Source organism: Budorcas taxicolor, chromosome 15 (assembly GCF_023091745.1).
Source record: "Budorcas taxicolor isolate Tak-1 chromosome 15, Takin1.1, whole genome shotgun sequence".
Lineage (NCBI taxonomy): Eukaryota > Metazoa > Chordata > Mammalia > Artiodactyla > Bovidae > Budorcas > Budorcas taxicolor.
In genome coordinates, this window is record NC_068924.1 from 36,842,918 (window position 1) to 36,862,645 (window position 19,728).

At 42.5% G+C, this 19,728-nt stretch overlaps 1 protein-coding gene across 1 annotated transcript in view; it reads right to left on the reverse strand.

Annotated features, from left to right (window-relative positions):
• INSC (INSC spindle orientation adaptor protein) overlaps positions 1–19,728 on the reverse strand; it is a 133,257-nt gene that overhangs the window by 49,973 nt on the left and 63,556 nt on the right. The window contains exons 3-6 of the mRNA XM_052653151.1: positions 15,667–16,012; positions 14,639–14,691; positions 13,458–13,581; positions 90–203 (exon numbers count right to left, since the gene is read on the reverse strand). Of these exons, the coding sequence (XP_052509111.1) occupies positions 90–203; positions 13,458–13,581; positions 14,639–14,691; positions 15,667–16,012 (637 nt within the window). The remainder of the gene's footprint in view (positions 1–89; positions 204–13,457; positions 13,582–14,638; positions 14,692–15,666; positions 16,013–19,728) is intronic.

Genomic DNA, 19,728 nt, shown 5'->3' on the forward strand with positions numbered 1-19,728 from the left:
CTTAGAGCGGAAAAAAGCTGTCCCCACCAAACTAGCTTCCTCACACTCTCCCGAGGCCTGTCACCTTGGCCCCCAACCATGAAACTCACCTTAGCTATGATGCGGCACAAGGGAGCCCCCTCCTGGGTCAGGCTGAACAGATTCCCCGTGGTGGACTCTGTGGTGTAGATATTGTCCGAGGCATCGATCTTTCTCACCAGTGCCTACAAAAAGAGAGCGAAGTCTGATGGTTGCTCTGCGCATTGTCCTTAATGGAATACCGGTAGGTCCACACTCCTAAGAGCCCCCTGAAATTTGTAATCCCGCCCCCCATCTCTACTACCCCATGGCAGGGGTGATGAGGTTCTAACTTTTGAAAAGACATGAATAAGGATGAGGTCTGAGCTATGTTTGAGAAACAGCCCCATTGGGGCAGAGACAACCAATGCACCCTTCCTCAGTCGATGAGGAAATCAGCTTTCACCACTGACAGTCTCAGCAAGTACCTTTTTGCTATTCTACTGGCTTCTAATGAGAACAGAAACCATTGGTTAAATAAACCATCAAGTTGCAAATCAATGGGTTGCTACACAGATGACCAAAGAAGCTGCTCAGTTTGGATGCTGGATGTCCGTAAGCTCATGCAAAGTCCAGCTGGATGATGGGTTCAGGGGATGAGTCCAAAGAAGCATTCTTCTCTGCAGTAGCTTCCTGCTACTTCCTGCTACAAGGGGACACTTGCCTTAGGTGGACAGTCAGGCCAACATAGCAACCTGGGGTCCTGTCAAAGAGTCGGTCACTCAGTGAGGACTGCAGGCTGAAAGGTCTAGGGCTGGTGGTGAGAGGGCTGGGAAGGATCAAGCATAGGACCCCAGGAGACTCAGGAAGAGGAGCAAATGGAAAATTCATCAACAAATGAGATATGGAGATTATTCCTAGCAGAGTTTAGCTTATTTCTGGGAAAAAGCTTTTCATGTAACCTGAAACCACTTCATAATCAGTCAATTGTTTTGAAGCATGTGGTTCATCAATTATAAATGACTCCTACCTGCTAATTAATGTTCATTGCTTGAGTTTCTCCTGGGAGGTGTGGAGGCAGAGACTGGGGAGACTTGCCTTTGGGGTCCTCATGCGAGAAAGTAGGACTTCTGGGAAGCCACTTGTACAGTTTCAGTTGCTGTGTTAATTTTAAAATATTAAAATAGACTTGTTTCTAATTAACCCTGGTGTTACGGAAAAGACTCATAGGAAATCAGGAGATCTAATTTCCAGTGCCAGCTTGCCTCTTTTAAGCACACTATGCTGATGAGGAAGTATGTAAAGTATGTATAGGGTTAAAAGCATGGACTCTGGAGCCAAACTGCCTGGGTTCAAATCCTGGCTTTGCCACTTCTAAGTGCCCTACAGATAATTCAACCCTTTCATACCACAGCTTCCTCATGTGTAAGATGATAGAAATAACAGTGTCTATCTCTTCTGGTGGTTCTACCCATCTCTTAAAGTTGCTCATATATATAAAGAACTTATAAAGCTATCTGGCATACAGAAGCAAAATAAAATTCTTAGCAGTTATTATCTTGTGATATTGGGCAGTTGAGACAAACTACCTAGGCCTCAATTTCCCTATTTGTAAAATTATTTAAATTAAAGGGGTTTGAAGCTCAAGGTAAATAGCTCTTCCCTTTTTCTTCTTTATTCAAACTCAGAATTCTTCACACATAGCAATATGCTAATCTTCTACATACATCAGTCTAAGAGTAAGTGTGTAATTAATCTACCGATATATTAAACATAAAAATTATTTCCTAAGATTGGATAGATGCCTCTTGTAAGATATCTAACAAAAGGTAAAATTAATAACCAGGATTTGCACTGCAAATCTCTGTAGCAAATGTACTTCTTAGACTCATTCCCCGTCGTTACCACAAGCAGTTATGTAAGTGCTATTGGTGCTAACATGAAAATGCAGATTTCATATATTGGGGTCCTGTACCTAAATCAGAATTACCTAATGTTCCTGATTAGTGTTTGCACTCGAAGTAGATAGCATTATGTTAAATTATTCAAAACCAATGTCTTTTGCAATCATCTGCTGCTGTTAGACCATTTATGTCTGAGGATAATTTCTTATCAACATCTATAGTCACATATACCGTAATTACACCTCAGCTCTGTCTCAGTGAGTCAGCTCTCTGACAATGAAAAGTTGTAAGCATCCTTTTCACAAGGATAAATTTGGAAAGATAGGAGATCAAAGGCTCCACTGAATCATCAGGGCTCTGAGTATCGAATGTGTCAGAGCTGGAAGGCGTCAGAGCCAGAAGGGCTCTTGAAAGTTTAGTGCAAGATTTCCTTCCGCACTGAGAAAAACTGAGACACAGAAATCTGACCAAGGTTAATTACACATGTGGTACATGATAGAGGTAGACCTTGCCCCCTGTGAATGTGATGTCTTACTTGCCAAAGTCAGTGAATCCATGTCCCCAGTCCCAGCAGGATCTCCCGGGGACTAGAGGAGATGGAGGTCTCAAGATAAGGAGAAAATCCAGCCTCATGAGCAGCTCTCACCAAACTGCAGCACTATTCTCCACCCTGGCTTCCGTTAGCACCTACAATGCTCTACCCTGTGACGGCCAGAGCTTCTCCGTGCAGCGGGCAGAGCTGACTGAAAGCCCCACCAGCGGCCCTGTTAGACCCACCACTGTGTTCCTGCAGGGGGCACACAGCTCGATGAGCTACTCCCAGCTGTGACTCAGCACAGCAGGGGCTCCACTGCAGACCCAAGACTGCCAGCAGGGAACTCACTAACAGGTGACTTTAGCTTGAAAATTCCAGCTCTTCCTACTCAATTCATCCATCTCCATTTTCTTTCTCAGCTGTCAGACTTGCAGTTTTCCCACTGCCTCCTCCTGCTCCCTTCCCTTTATCTCTCATAGACGTTTCTTATCAAATCCTATCTTGGTGTCAGTTTCAAACCAACACAGTCTATAAAATCAAGTTTTTCAAGTAATGGAGGAGGAAAGAGAAGTTTCAAAAATATGCTTTACCCTCTCATGAGAAGAGTGGTGAAACAATGAAAACAAGATAAAGGCAGATAGACAGATTAAACTGAATGATAGAATTTTTTAAGACAGATTAGGCAGATATGAAACAAAAAGGAAGATCTTGAAGAACAAGAGAGAGATTTTTTTAAAAGGGTTTATAAGATGCATACAATATAACTACCCTAAATAAAAAATGTAAAAAGAGGGGTATGTTTTTAATTGTTTGTCCATCAGAAAGAGTGACTGCAGTCCAGTGAAATTTATTAGGAGGAGTAAACTATCAAAAATCAGCCTGGAATAAGTTTCTCAGATGAAGAAAGGAAATATCGTGAAGCTTCTTTCAAAGGTTCAGAGAGAGACCCCATAGGTATAGTCAGGGCAGCCAAGCCATGTAAAGGGATGGCATAAACACAAGTAGATTAAAGATGGCCACAAATTCTTTTCTACTCCTCCTAGCAAGAGGTGGGTTCTAATGTCCCTGCCTCTGGAATCTGGGCTGGTCTTGGTAACTTGCTTGGCCAGCAGAAGGCAGCACTCGGCAGAAGTAACATTTCAGGATTTCCAATGCTAGGTCATCAGAAACGCTGATGCTGCCCCTCAGGCTTCTGGGAACATTCTTTTCAGAGTCCTAAGCTACCAGGTAAGAAGTTTAACGGGGCTTCCCAGGGGGCACAGTGGTAAAGAATCTGCCTGCCAATGCGGGAGACGTGGTTCTGATCCCTGGCTACAGTCCATGGCGTCGCAAAGAGTCAGACTTGACTGAGCAACTGAGCACACAAGTTTGATAACTCTGAGACTGTTGTGCTAGAGATGCTGTGTGCCGTGTATTCGATCCCTGATCAATACTTTCAACTGAGACCAGCTTTTCAACCATCTCCTCCAAAGCACCATATGCATGAGGAACCTAAGATTCGCTAAACCATTAGCCAGCTGAATATTCCCAAGTGACCTCTATCTATGGCATAAGGAGCAGAAAAATTACTCAGCCAAGCTCAAAATTCTTGACCCTTAAAATTGTGAGATGTAAAGAAAATTGTTGTTGGGGTTGTTTGTTATGTGTCAATAGAGTTCTGGAACACAAGAGAAAAGTACAGACATCAGCACAAAATAGTCAAAGGATTATGAGATAAATTACAAGGGAAAACGTTTTAAAATAAATAAATAGTACTACTGCCTGTGCCCAAGAGAACACTTTGGAGAAATGCATGAATTAGGGCTTGAAGAAAGACACAGAAAGACTGGACATGTTAAACAGGAGACAGGCAAAATAATAACTGAATTCAGGCTTGGATTAGCTAGTGGTCTATTGGGAAGATATCTCCTGGGTGTAAATATCCAGTTTAGAAAGACAAAAATGTATAAGATCACTTAAAACCAGAGGTCTGGGGCAGATCCAGACCTTAACTGATTTTATTTTTCACAATAAGGGAACTCCTAAAATCTAAAAGAGTATCTTTAGAAACAAAAGAATGTGCCAGAACGGAAAGAGAAGTGAAAGCGGAAACACTGCTCAGATCCAACAAATAGTGTTCATTTTATGAATTAAGTAAGGAAAGAGACCCACATGAGAAGCAGGGCAAATGGTAAGAAAATCACTGAGTCTTCCTGAAATGAGTGGGGGATTAACAGAGGAGAGAGAAAACTGCAGACATAATTCATTATTGGGGAAAAAATAAAATAGAAATGTAGAAAAACGTTATTTAAGACTAAACTATTCAAAAGTTTTGGGAAGACAATGTTCTGAGAAGCACATGGCAGAAGGAAGGTTCTTACTAGGCCCATAGGCACCAGGCTTCAGGAGCATCACAAGAAAACCCCAAGATGACAGGGTCTTAAGGCTGAAGCGATTCTTAGCAAGAGGCAGAGACAATGGCCATCATATTATAGAACTATAATCCTATAGTATATCCTATGTCAATTTTTTTTTTCTCATTTAGCCCTAAAATAATTTTTAAAAATATATGTCCCCCTATAAAGTTTTAATTTGACAGGTAAGTTTTTCATCATAACTTTAAAGAACAGATTTGGAAATGATGTGATTTCCAGCAGACTATAAATAGTGACATAAAATACAATGACTGCATTACTCTTTTAGACGTATTCCATGAAATCTACATACCAAAACTTGATACCATCATCACGCTTAAAAATATACAAGTAATCTCTTTAACATGTGACCATTTTGCATCTTTTCATTTTAAATTTACATCCCCATTCCATTTCTCCCTCAGAATTTTATCTTAATGTAATACATTTAAGTTTCAAAGAATTTTACTAATCACCCTTATCAGGCTTATCATTGAAATTTGAAATCTTCTTTTATTTCTTTGACTATAAGGCTCTAAGTGTTTAAAAATAATCTCTTTTTAGTTGAATTAGTGTTACAGTTATCATCAGTACAATTGGTCAATACAACATAGATGATAAATTTTGATAAATAATTATAAATAAAAAAAAATTAAAGTAGTATCATAACTATATCTCCTAATGAGATAAATAAGGCTTTGCAAACTTTTTAGGCTTTCTAACTTATTTATCTATGACTAAATATTGACTTAATGATATAAATCCTGAAAAATCTTGTTTCTATAAATCAAATGAAAAGAAGAATGGGAAGAGTTTGTATAGACAAGTTGTTCACGCTTTGAGCACATTCCGAGCTATGTAGTCACTCAAACACGATTTTTAATGATCTGCCAGCTGATAATGCCTACAAATTTGTAGAAGCAAAAATTGGAAACCATTTGACTTGCAAAAGTATTTCTTACCCCATCATTAGATTCATTCATTCACTTATCTCAATTTCTGGGAAGAAATCCAGAAGTACTTTACCAAGACATATGAGATAACTCTTAATTATACCCACTACTCCTTCACTAAGAGCACCTTGGATTATCCAAATTACTCAGAGAGGATTAAGAAAATCAAAATATTATTAATTTCACCACCAATACCATTTTAATCAAATATTCTTGTGTGTTTCAAATATGTTTTATAAAAAGCTTGAATCTGCAGCTTTTGTTTATTTAATTTATGGAAAATACCCACCCTATGACTTAATTGGCAAAGACTGTTCTTAAGCCAACCCAATCAGCCAAGTCAACTTAGCTTTTTCTCAATATAGACCTGACTTCATTTTTAATTAAAAAATTTTAATATGTGTTCCAAGAAATGCTAAAAATGCTGACAAATAATTATGGAAATCATTTTATAAGGGAAAATGCTAAAAACTGTCAGTATTAAAATAATATAGACTTAAAATAAAATTTGATTTAGTTGTATACGTTCTAAAGCCAAGATGAAACAATCTATTAAACTTTTAAAAATGCAAAGTAATACATAGCTTACACTGTAAATTAATTATAACTTTGGAAATGTAAAAGGCACTGTATTCCTTCAGTAAATAGATGTGTTTATGTATTGAACTTTTTGTGTTTATTTCAAGGAATAATTAAATAAGATCTGAGAATAAAAATATCTGAAATCATTTGACTGTTTTTAGTAGCTCTTAAGAGCAATTTTCCCTATGTGTTTAAAGAAGAAGAAAAGTATTTATACTTAAATCTAATTAGTCCAGCTGCCAGAAATTAATTATATCTCTTGCTAACAGGAAGTAGAAATTAGTGTAAATATCTCACAAAGTGTTTAGACAAACTCGTCTAACTGCTGCCTTAAATAATATGCATCAAATCTGAATAGAAAAACCATGCAAAACTTGTATCTGTGAATTTTATCCAGTATATCTCGAAAAATGTGGTCTTTCTCAAAAATATTTCAATTACATTTAAAAGAATCATTATTATTAACCTTTAAAGTCTTTGGTTCTTTAAAGATACTTTTCTTTCCAGCTAATAACATCTCTCAGAGCTGAGCATAAGACAGAGCTGAAAAGAATTGCTTGCATTTGAAAAGTACCCCTAAAGCCATTTTCAGTGTTTGATTTGCCCTACCTGTGCTGTCTTTGCTTTGTCTAAGGAGAATATCCCTCAAGAGCTCTGCACAATTTGAGAATAAATGGAAACAGGATAAGATGGGCTTCCCTGGTGGCTCAGACTGTAAAGAATCTGCCTGCAATGCAGGAGACCAGGGTTCGATCCCTGGATCAGGAAGATCCAGGAAGATTCCCTGGAGAAGGAAATAGCAACCAACTCCAGTGTTCACGCCTGGAGAACTCTATGGACAGAGAAGCCTAGCGGGCTACAGTTTGTGGAGATGCAACAAGTCGGACATGACTCAGTGACTCACACACACACACACACACACACACACACACACACACACACAGAGTACCATTCTACCACATTTCTAGATTCAGAAAATTCCCACACCGGGAAAAAGACACAATTTATAATGCTTTTCTCAACAGAAATATTTAAAACATGGAAATGCATGGAAGCCTGAAGATCTATGGTTCATGAATACAGATTTCTTCTTCATTTGTTCTCCTCACTCCCACTCCAAGGTTTTTGCTAAAAATTGAGGGGGTGGCGGGGGCAATGCACTATAGTTTTGGGATGAGTGAGGAGTATGCCTTCCTTTCAGAAAATAACAGAAGGGCTACTAAAAACTACATATTATTGGGTTGTTTTTAAGAAAGAAAACAAATGAAAATTGAAGATCTAGAAATTGATGTCCTTAAAAATATGTGTGCTCGCACTTCTCCTAGGAAATCTTTGGGAACGCAGAGGATACAATGCATCTGAAGTGGTAGATCCCAGGCTCAATCACTTCAAGCAGCCCAGATCAGTGCAGCCTGGAGCGGCAGAAACACAATGCTTACAGGAGAGTCTGAAATTAACAAATGTTGAAAACACTGGATGGGGAAGAATACAAATTGAGCAAGTCCTTGAGGAGGAATTCCAAATACCTGGCTTTGCACGAAGAAGAAATATATCACATACCCTTCCATGAAAAAGGAGACATTTTTCTCCCAAATATGGTAACCATCATATCACGATTAACCTGCGGTTAATCATTTCCTCCAGTGAATGTATGTTCAGGAATCCTTGTGGACTGTGGACGACTGAAATAGCCGTCCTGTTGCATATGCAACCAAGACAGTACCTGTCATCCACCCTCTTTCTCTCAGCCACAGATGAATGCCTATTAAGGTCTCCAGCAACCCTAAGGACAGTCTTGGGACTACATGTTGACTGGAATTCCCACCCTAAGGATTGAGGATTGGCCTGTGTTAACTTTCTGTGAGTACAGCAGCAATGCTATGATAATACAGTGTATGCAAGGTACCAACTCTTTGGGTCCTTTCAAGTATCATGGGGAAAGACCAGTACCAATCAAAAAGCCCTGCAGAAATCCTTCTTATTTCTGGGGAAACAGCCTGGGCTGTAGTTACCCAGGGAAACATGATTTCACACATACACACACACACTGGGATGAGACCTTCCTGACTAGGATGAGCTGAATAAGAAAATTAAGGAGAATCCTATTAATCTAAGAACTGGGGGCTCTGAATTATTGCTAAGAGTAAAAGGATTCAGCTTTCAGGTTTGTTTGTTTTTTTTTTTTTTTCTTTCACTTTATTCTTTCCCAGGGAACTTTAAAATGAGATAGAAGACCACTTAAAAATTTTGAACATCCTGCGAGTTCTCCTGGCAATTATGTTTGGATTACTTTTACCTTGCTGTTGAATTGCACTGAATCCTTTGATTACCTGTATTAGGTACCATAGCTGAGCAAAATCTGAGAGTGGGAAAAAGAACAAGAAAGCAAATTATGACCTTTAGTTACAAAATCTCCTTAGAGTCAATTTAAGGAATGTAGTATTTTGAGTCATTTCCAAGTTTAAATTGCCCACTGGGATTCCAGAAGGATCTACAAAGGAGTAGAGTTTGTTATCTGGGGGGGATAGCTTCCTGAAGGTGGGAAAAGATGGCTTAATAGGGAGCTGACCTCTTCTTCCAAAGGGACCAGCCATACCCTTGCCTGACCACAGGTGGATGAACGAGTTCAATAAGGTTACAGGACAAGAACTGTGAACACTCAGGAGTGATGCTTGGTCACCAGTCCTCCTGCTCTGCTAGGGAGGGATTTCAGCAACACCACCTCTGCTGGCCTCACTCCCCACACCTCTATGTCACTTGTCAAGAGGGTAGGGATACGTTCGTGAGTTTGGAAGAAGGAACCGGGTATACTCAGCTTAGCGCCTGCCTCTCTTCTCTTAGGAAGCATCCCTCTGACCTGATCTTTGCCACAAGATAGGTACTTGTGCCTCAGGTGAGGTCTGAAGTTGCCCAGGTCTGCCTGGCACTGGGAGGGGAAACTTAGGGGTGAGATGAAGTTTTAAGTTCACGCAGCCACAGAGTCAGAGATAAACTCATGAACCAGTTCTATTAGAAGAAAGGTGATATTTTAAACTAAAATAAATATTGATTGATGGGATGAATATAAAACATCTATCCACATGAAGCTGAGTCAAGAAATTTAAAGGTGCAGGTGAGAGGTGATTTATTCCATAGAGGCCCCTAGAAGTCGTCTCCAAGTAAATCAACTTCTGTTAAGTCTCTTCCTCTTACCTCCCACACAGCTAATCCTTTAAGCCAAGAAAGTCTAATCCTTAATACTCACTAATTTTCCATTGGTGACTCCTAACAGGTAAGCCTTAAATTTCTATGCCCACCAAGTAGTTAAATTATCTCAATAAATAATTAGTAATTAGGTGATTAGGAGGCTCTTTTTAGCAAAGCCTGTTGTTAGCTTCTCTCAAGGTAGCTAGGTGTCTAATGAGTAAAGCTACTAACACAATCAGAAGCGTGCCACCAATTGGTCCTGTGTTGTCTTATTTAATGCTGACAACAACCCACTGTCGAGATGAGGAACTGAGCAAAGTAAGTAACTGGCTCCAAGTTTGCAGATCCAGTAAGCAGCACAGTCAGGATTTGAACCCTGATGCCTCCAAATGCCATGCTCAATTCACCACTCCACAAGGCTCACATTCATAGATGTATACATTATCAAGATTGGAAGAAACCTTGCAAGTCATTAAATCCAACCTCCATCTACTGCCAATGCCCTTCCTGGCATGACTCAGGGATGGGAAGTTTCTAAGGCAGACCTTTTACTATGGGGCAGCTCTATTGCTTTGCCAACTCCTTTCTTTCATGGAATGTCCTATAAATTCGTTTCCTCTCTTTGGAGGTAACACAGTGTCCATTCTTAGACTAAGCATCCCAGCGCCTCCACCTAATCCCCACATATCTTAATCTTTGCCCATACTCATCCTTCTAGGGACCTCCCTGAGCACAATCATTGGCAATAACACATCTAGGATCTGGAGCTTGACATAACATTCCAGGATGGAGCAGACCAGTGCAAAGTAGTGCTGGGTTATCACTGCCCTCTTTACAAGCACCATTCTACCATGTACTGTGATTTGTGGTGGAAAGAGCACTGTTTCTCTGCTTAAGAGCCTACGTGGCTCCCTTGTACACAAAAGGAATTTTCCCAAATCGCATTTCCTAAAACACCAGTATCCCAGAATAAGTGAATGGGTGTTTTAAGAATAAAAAAAGATCTGTAACTATGTAAGTTTGGAACACACTGCTTAACATTCATGCATTAATAAATCTTTATTGGATGCCTACTGTGATATATATTAGTGAACAAAACAAACCAAAATCCCTGTTTATGGAAACTGCAGGTCAGACAAGAAATACTATGAATATGTGAGGACCTTTAAGAAGACTCACAATAGCATGTCATAAGAGAAATCCTAATACAAAGAAATAAACTTAATTTTAATTATGTCAAGATGATAAAGAATAAAGAATCTGCCTGCAGTGCCAGAGACATGAGTGTGATCCCTGGTTGGTAAGATCCCCTGAAGGAGAAAGTGGCAACCCATTCCAGTATTCTTTCTTGGGAAATCCCATGGATGGAGGAGCCTGGCAGGGGCCCTCTGGGGGCCCATGGGGTGGCAAGAGTCAGACATAACTTAGTGACTAATAACAACAACTGCAAACATAGGATCCTGGTATAATTACTAACTTCTAGAGAACAGTATTTTAGTCACCTGTTTAGGAAACACATGCTCACAACACTGAACACAGATTACCCTGCCTTCAGGTGGTGTATCTCTGTCACCACTGTCCCGTTTGGAAACTTTCTAATGTAAAAAGAAGCTAAAGATCAGCCAAGAAATATTATGAGCACAGCAAGCTCAGCCCATAGGAGGGATTAGAGGACACCATGGGACATGTGGGAAGGAAGGGAGGAGGTGTCATGAAACTAACAAATACACAGAGGAATGGAGGACAGACACTGCCCCCTCCACCAGGGGAGGCGGATCAGTGAGGGACTCAGTTCTAATACAGGAGCAGTTGATACCACAGCTCTCAGGCTGAGCATCAGTGATGCAGGTGGGCAGATCTGAGGATGGGGCAGGATTCAGGCAGGGAAGCAGAAGGGTTACCAGGTCCAAACTAGCAGCACAATCCGTCTATGAATCTGAGACAAGGTGCTGGGATCAGGAAGGGACTTTATTGGGGAGCCGGCTGACTGAGAAGATGGTAGGGTAGCGCTGAAAAGGGGCCCGGTTGTCAGGTTCTTTTATGAACCAGAGATGGGAAGGGCTGGAGGAAACAAAGTAAAAAGACTATTCGACCCTAGCAAAAGTTCTCTAGAATGGGCAAGCCTCAGGCAGGGGAATGTGTTAGTTTCAATTCCTTACAGTCAGGCAGCTCAGGTTATCTCCCTGAGGCAGGTCATTATGTATGCTTACAATAACAAGAGCGGCAGGATGAGGGTTAAAGTCACAGAAGCAGATCCAACATAAATTCAAAAGTAGGCTTTCCCGGTTACCGAAGCACCAGATCAGGAATTCCACCCTGAACAAGGTCAGGTTGAGGAAAAACAGAATGGATCCAGGTGCCCCAGGAAATCAGATACATAGTCCGCAATGCCCAGGTAGGTTCCCGACAGCCTAAGGAGCTTTTCCGCAGGATTCTATGATCTAGAGCATCAAAAAGACATCCTACCCTTTGCCTGCGAGTAGAGACAGCTAAGGACTGACTGCTTGCAAACCCTGCTGGCTTCTGTTCACAATCCAACAGAACTCTTCCACTTCAGCCCTTTTTCGTGAGCCTGGTACTGCCAGGCAAAAGAGCATTGAAATGGCATTAAAAGCATCAACAGGCACCTGTGCTCCTGCTCAGGCATCCCTCCAGGCTCCCCTCATCCCTACCACCGACTTCAACACCCCTGCTCGTCACTTCTCCAACTTCTTCACCCACTTTAGCTCCCATGTTCCAGTGGGTCCCTCCGGACTTGATGGTTCTTGATGGTTTCATTTGGGACACTTGCCCCAGCTTGAACTACTACCTGACCATACATGTGACTATCAGCATCTGCTCATCAGCTTTAAGCACCAGAGCCCCGGTCCTTCCTTCCCCCGGTCCCAGGCTCTGGGGACCGGGAGAGTGAACTTCACAGACCCTTCTGGGTTGCACAGGGCCAGCTACCCTGACCAGCAAGTGAGCCAGATCAGAAGGGCCTGTGCTGTGTACAAAATGAGCCAGACACACAGGAAAAAGAAAAAGGAAATGCTGGGTTAGGTAAAAAGGCTGAGTTTGGATAGAAGCCGATACGGGAAGGGATTTGTTATTTGTGGAAAGCTTTTACTTGACGGTGGGAAAGAATGGCAAATATGTAACACAATATTTCTGTAACTATAAATAACACGTAAATACCTTTCCTAATGAAAACCGTATGGAATCAGCTTTTCTGGGAGGCTTTTAAAATAGGAAAAGGCAAGAGAAGGAAATAACACATATTTAAACTATACTATGTGCTAAGTGCTTTTCTGATGTTGTTTACGTAGTCCTCTCACTTTACTTCTGGGGAAGATTTTCACTTTATAGATGAGGAAAGGGAGGCTACGAGATTAAGGAACTTGACCAAGGTCTCAGATGAACCACAGTGTGAAAGGAGATGTCAGGTTCCAAAGCCTCCGTTCTTTCTGGAATCAAGCATCAGACTGTCTGAATGCAGAAGCTAGACTATCTGACCTTTCTAGATTCTTCTCTATTGCCAGGATATCCAGAATTGACTTGCTCCCTGCAGGTGCCTTAAGTCTTTGGGGACAATGAAGATTCATTGTGTGCGCTGTGAACAATAACTCAACAGAGAAGATTTAAGGTGGTGGGAGCAATACTGAAAGTACAATTAGGAGATGGTGTGCTCTGCCACCGCCTTGCTGTGTGACCTTAGATCAGTTTAGGCCCTCTCTGGGCTCCAATTTTCACATCTGGAAAATGCAGAGCTGGGCTAGATGGTCAGCAAGCCTCTGCTCAGCTCTGACAGTCCTGTCTCTAAGGTGTTGGAGTTCACTTTGGCAGTCTGAGAAGAAAGGCCACTCCAGAGCTTCCCCCAGCCTAGCAGAACCATTCAGCCCTCCTCCACTGCCCAGCCGGCACTGACCTGCACCTCCCGGGTCAGGGCCAGCTCCAGCAGCTGGCCAAAGTGCTCGCCCAGAGTGCTCAGGGTCTCGCTCACACAGGCCTTCATCGACTTCAGGACGTGCTCATTCTCCACCTGGAGGCACCTAGGGAAAGAAACCCTCGATGGGCCACCAGAAGGAGCAGGCAGTCAGCCCAGAGCCACTTCTGGGGCCAAATCTGGGCCTGTCATAGGCCTGGTGGTGGTGCAAGTGGCCTGGGAAGAGGATATTGGCTCCAGGGGAGTCAGAAATGGAAATATTCCAAGACCGGCTCATCCTCTGGCTTCCTAGCGTTCTGAGAAGAGCTGGCCTAAAATGGAAGCTAACAGTGCAAGTCACCAGGAAGAAAGGCCACCCAAAAGTGGCTAAATCCATACCTTTGGGCTTCTCCCTGGGAGAAGCAACCATCAGTGTCTAGGGATGGGGGATGAGAGCTGCAGAGAGATGCTGGTGTGCTGTGCTCACTCTGAAGGTGTATCGCAATGCCCGTGCCCCTTTAAGAAATGGCTGCCTGCAGCGGTGCAGACAGGAGCCTGAGGATTTTCTCCTCACCCAGGAAGATCAAGATTAAATCCACCCTTCAGGCCTGAGAATGTTTCACGCTGGAAGTCTGAAGAGCCCACACAGCCCTAGGAATGTCAAGTTCCAGGTTTTTCTTCCAGAGCCTGGGGGCTGTAAAGTGTGAGGGAGAGTGTCAACACACTCTTGGGTGTGCAAACAGACCAGGTTGAGTGTGTGTATGTATCTGAGTGTCGCTGTGGGTTTATGTATGTGGGATATGGAGAAGGTGTGAATGTACTGTGATTGTGTGAGTGGTCAGTGTGGATGTGAGGATAAGGTGTGTGTGTGTCTCCCCCATGGAGATCAGGGGGCTTCTCAAAGCTGTGAGAAAACTTTGCTTCCTACCAACCCTCATGAATCCTCTTTCTTCCTATGGCCGGGCCTCTCCTCTGCCTTCTACATTCTCCCATGCCTGAAAACAGAGCAGAAAATCCCCAGGGAGTCTCTTAAGGTTGCTGATAAAAGTCAACAAAAGGAAGCTCCCAGGCCACCACCAGCCCTGCCCAGCCCCGCTGTTCCCATGGAAGGAGACAGACGCCAGCACCTTCCTCTGCCTAAGGATGGCAGACGCAGTCCAGATTCACCCAGGGGCCAGATTTACCTCTCTGTGACCGCTGACAGCTCTGAACACTTCTCCATTAGCAGCTTCTCAATCTGCAGAAAAATAGATCAGTTTTATTCAATTCAATAAGCATTGGTCGAAGACCAACTGCTGAGCTGGGCGCTCTGGGGCATAAAGATGAAGAATCAAATCATCCGATTTGGAAAACAGGCACATAAACTACAACCGTGTGAAATGGATGGCAACAGAGTTCATCATCAGCTGCTCTGGGAGCTCAAGGAAAGAAAACTGAACAATTAACTATGCTGGGGGATCAGGGAAGTCTCAGAGAGGAAGGGGCATTTGAGCTGGGTTTCAAAGAGTGAAGAGAAGTATACTATGCAAAGGGGAGCAAGGAAAAGGGTAGAGAACTAAGGTGCAAAATGATGCCAGAGGAAACAGATATAAACGGGGATTTTCAGTGGTTCACTCTGGACCTAAAGAAGATTCAGAATCATGGGCTTTGAAATTAGAAAGCTGTAGGTTGAATCCCATTTATACCATTCACTGCATAACTTTGGGCAAGTTACTTAGACTCTCTATTTCCACATATATAAAATGAGGATACTAGCTAATATTTTTAATTAATTTAATTAGAACTCAGTCATCACAACAGAGCTATGAAATAAATTCTATTATTATACTCATTAGGATGATGGAACTGGGGCACAGAGAAATTAAGTAACTTGCTGAGGTCACACAGCAGACAGAACTGAAATTTGAACCCAGAGAGTCTGGCATTAAAGTGGGTGTATTTAGCCATTTCAGTGTCTTGCACTGTGGCCTCACAAGTTATGTTGGCCTCACAGGTTGTGTAAGTTAAATGAGGTGTGTATAAGAATATCTAGCACAATTCCTAGCACAAAGCAGATACTCAGTAAAGGTCCTCACTGTCTTCCCTGCTTCATTGGAAGGGGAGGAAGGTCCCTGGGGCAGGAAGACTTCAGACTCTAAGCAATTCAGACCTACTCTTTTAAAAGACACTCCCAGTTCTGAGTGCCCACCCATGCCCAGGCCAGGCAACTGACCTGGCTCATCTCCTGCGAGGAGTTCCTGCTGACAGCGCTGTACTCGCTGACCATGGAGCGGGCATGGCAGGTCAGACGCACGCTCATGCTGTGGACACGCGCCCAGCGGTCCTGGGCCAGCTTCTGCCCAATCCTGCGCAACTCAGTGCTGATGACCCAGCCCCGCTTGAGCAGCAGCTGCAGGGGGTCTCCAGGGCCAGGGCCACCTGCCAGGATGAGGTCACCCTGTGCATCCTCCTCCAGGCTGATGGGCTTCGCCTGCAGGACACACATGCACTCACACTCCGTCATGAGCTTCAGGTCCTCCATCCAGCGCTGGACTGAGTCCACTTGCATTAGGTGCAGCCTGCAGCCAGGGAACAGCATCATGAAGGCTATTAGCACTCCTCAAGTTCCAACAGTTTCAATCCCAAGCCATCTGATGTTTCCTAAACACCTATTCTATGCTCATCACTGTTGCATTCACTTACCTTAAACTTCTTGCTCCTCATTATGCCCATCTTATAGATAATAAGATGTTTCGAGGACAGATGACCAGACAAACCAGGCCATGAAGTCTGACAGAGTAACACACAATTTTTACAGTAAGAAGAAAACAGAAAAGCCTTAAGTATCAAGTACTGGTTATGTCAAATAAGCTATAGTACAGTGACATAGTTATATAATGTGAACCTATTTAAAATAATGCTTTCCAAAAGTTTATAGCATTAATAAACACAAAGTATGCAATCAGTATGCAGAAATGTAAACACAACTATTATAACTATGTTAAAAAGCTATGTCTAGAAAAATATTTAAAAGGAATATTAAAATGCTAGTGGTTCTTTATGGGCGGTGAAATGAAAAAAATTTTTCAATTGTTTTCAACTTTTCTCTAACTTCTAAATTTTCTATCATAAGCATATATATGACTTTTTTTTAAAGCTAGATATTTTTCTTTTTGTTTTTTCGTACTTTATGGCTTCACCATGAAGCATGTGGGATCTTAGTTTCCCAGCCAGGGATCAAACCCACTCCCTTTACTTTGAAAGCATGGAGTCTTAACCACCCAGTTGCCAGGAAGACCCATACTACATTTTTAATGGAAAAAAAATTAACTCTATTTAATACAACAGCATAAGAATATCAATTAGATCCTAAGATCTTTGTCAAATAAAGTTCACTCTAAAATCACTTAGTCAAACAATAGTAAGTAACATCAGATCATTAATGAAGCTTTGAGCATTGGTTGAGTGAATTACATTTAATAGCATGTAACCGCCAGGCACTGTGGGAAAAGTGGAGATCAACATGCCAAGCCTCCCCTCTCCTGGAGTTTCTGATCTGCCTACAGAAACAAGACACATTAACGAGAAGTTAAAAAATAATAGACTTCAACATCATTTGAAAGTTACGACAGAAAAAGATATGCACAGCTAAACTTTAAGGCAGGGTTTGAGTCCCTTAGCCCTTGGCTTGTGACAGGCTTCCAACTAGTCTTTCGTCATGCATCTTACCTGCCTCCAGCCATTCTCCATCTACCACGAGTCATTCATTCATCCCACAAATAAGTACTCAGAGTCTACTACAGGCCAAGTACTGTTCCAAGCCCTGGGCTATAACAACAGGTAGCAAAAAGCCATTTCCTTTGTGAAAGTTACGTTCAAGTGAGAGGACAGTCAACTTTCAAAGCAATTTCCAAGATACATAAGCAATGTATACTAGAGTAGTAAGTGCCATGAAGGAAAAGAACAGGAAAAAAGGCTGGAGAGTTGTGGAGGTGGAAGAGTAGTTATTGCATTGTAAAAATAAGTGAGTCAGAGAAGGCTCACTGAGACAGGGGCTTGTAAGCCAAGATTTGAAGGACAGGAGGGAGTGAGCCGTGTGGATATCTGGGGGCAAATTGTTTCAGGGAGAGAAAACAGCAAGAGCAAAGGCCCTGGGGCACACAATGTCTTTGAGATGTGTGAGAAATAGCAAGGAGGCCAGAGTTAGCCTGACAGGGAGACAGACGGAGGACTTGAGGTGAGAGCAGTGGAGGCTGGAGGTGGGCAGACCCTAAGGAGTTGTGTAGGACAAGATGAGGACTTGGCTTTTAATCCAAGTTATCACAGCACCCAGAAAGCAAGGAGGAGAGTAGATAGGTGGGCCCAAGGTACCAAGGAGGACTGAAATGATGAAGGCATGCTCCAATTATCATGGCTAAAATCATATCTTCATTTTTAATGAGAAGGAGTACTTTCTCAGTGATGCAGCTGTCTATAAGGCTTTTAAATGTAATTTTTAACTACAAGACTTATACTTCTGCAAATTATACATGTGGTTCCTTACAGCTTTTTAAACTGTTAAAAATAAGAGCTTACCAATGACCTTTCTTTCTCCCTCTCCCTTCATGAAAAATAGCTATTATATTTTGTGAAGAATTTGAATAGAAGATAGATGGATGAAAAATCGCTTTATGGATATACCACAATTTATTAAACATTTTCCCACTGTTGGGCACTCATTTGTTTCCAGTTCTTGACCACTACAGACACCATTATACATGTGCCATTACATATTGGTATCTTCATTCTATGCCATAGACCCCAGGAGTAGGAGCGAAGTTCAATAAGTTGCCACATTAGTTCCCCAAAGAAGCAATGCATTCCCCAACAATGCAGGAGAACCTTCTATACATATATGTTGTTATTCCCCTATGTGAGTCCCCCCTACCAACCACCTCCTTCCATAAGTTAAAATTCCCAAGGCTCAGATGGGGAGCTTCCTAGATCTGGCCCCAGCCTCCCTTTCTACATACCGCCCTTTTCCATCTTCCCTCCAATCTTAGCACTATCACCATAAACACACTACACTCAGGGCACACTCAACCTCCCTGTTTCCCAAACACGGCAGTCTTTTACAACCCATCCCCCTGCCTTGCACAGATAGTTCCTTAGATCGGAATCTTTTTTCTTTCTTCTCGACCTAGCAAGCTCCTATTCACCCTGTGATAGTGGACTCTGATGTTACTTTCTCTGAAAAGCTTCAGTCAGAGTTCATCAGCTGCCCCCCAGCATCTCCCACCTCCCCATGCTTCCTCCATTGGAGCCTAATAACATTCTATTGTGATTTGTGTATCTGTCTGCACTCTGCACATCCTATGAGGGACAGTCCCTCATATCTGGTTTATCACCAGTGCCTGACAGATCCCAGCTCCACCTAGAATGAGTGGCAGGCATCTACTGCCCTACCTCTGCAGGGGGGACTAAACACGACTCCGCCACTCCACCTCCCAGGGAAGGGCCCCAAGAACAAGGTCAACTGACAAAAACATGCACAACCTGAAAACTGAGAATTATGTTTTATTTGACAGACAAAACTGAGCACTTCAAGTCTGGGAGGTAGCCCTTCAGAATAGCTCCAAGGGACTGCTCCAAAGAGGTAAGGAAGGAGTCAGGATATATAGGGGGTTTTGCAACAAAGGCCAAGTAGTCAAAAGATCAAAACATTACTGTTAAATAAAGAAAACCAGACATCTCAAGTTCATGAATATAGCACTTTTTATGTATAGGAAGATGCAGGACTCAGGACTTCCTGAAATCTTTCTTTTGATATGCATCTCAGCTATCTAGCTATCTAGGGCTGGTACCTTGTTCTTTTCCATCCTGAGTTCCCCCAGGGCAGCCCACTGGCTGCAGAATGAGGCTGCAAAGGCTGAGGGCTTGGCAGCAGGTGGCCCGTTTGTCTCCATTCTGAGTTCCCTCAGGGCTCACCTTCAGGGGCGGCTATAGTGGCTTGATGACTGCAGTATCCTTTGTTTACTGATACACTGGCAACATTTTTCATTCATGACAACAGGATAAGAAAGGGGATATAGGAGATGGAAAAATATATGCCCATCATGTTCTAGAGATACAGACCTGGAGGCAAACTGACCTAGGGCTTTTAAGGGGCAACAAATAAACCAGTCAGTCACTCACTGACTCATTCTCTCCATAAATGCTTAGGAGGGGACATCTGTTGTTTTTGTCTTCCCAGCACCCTCCCTCCTTCCATCAACGGCAAAGGCAAGCTACACTAGCTGCCTGGCTTCTTGGTGGG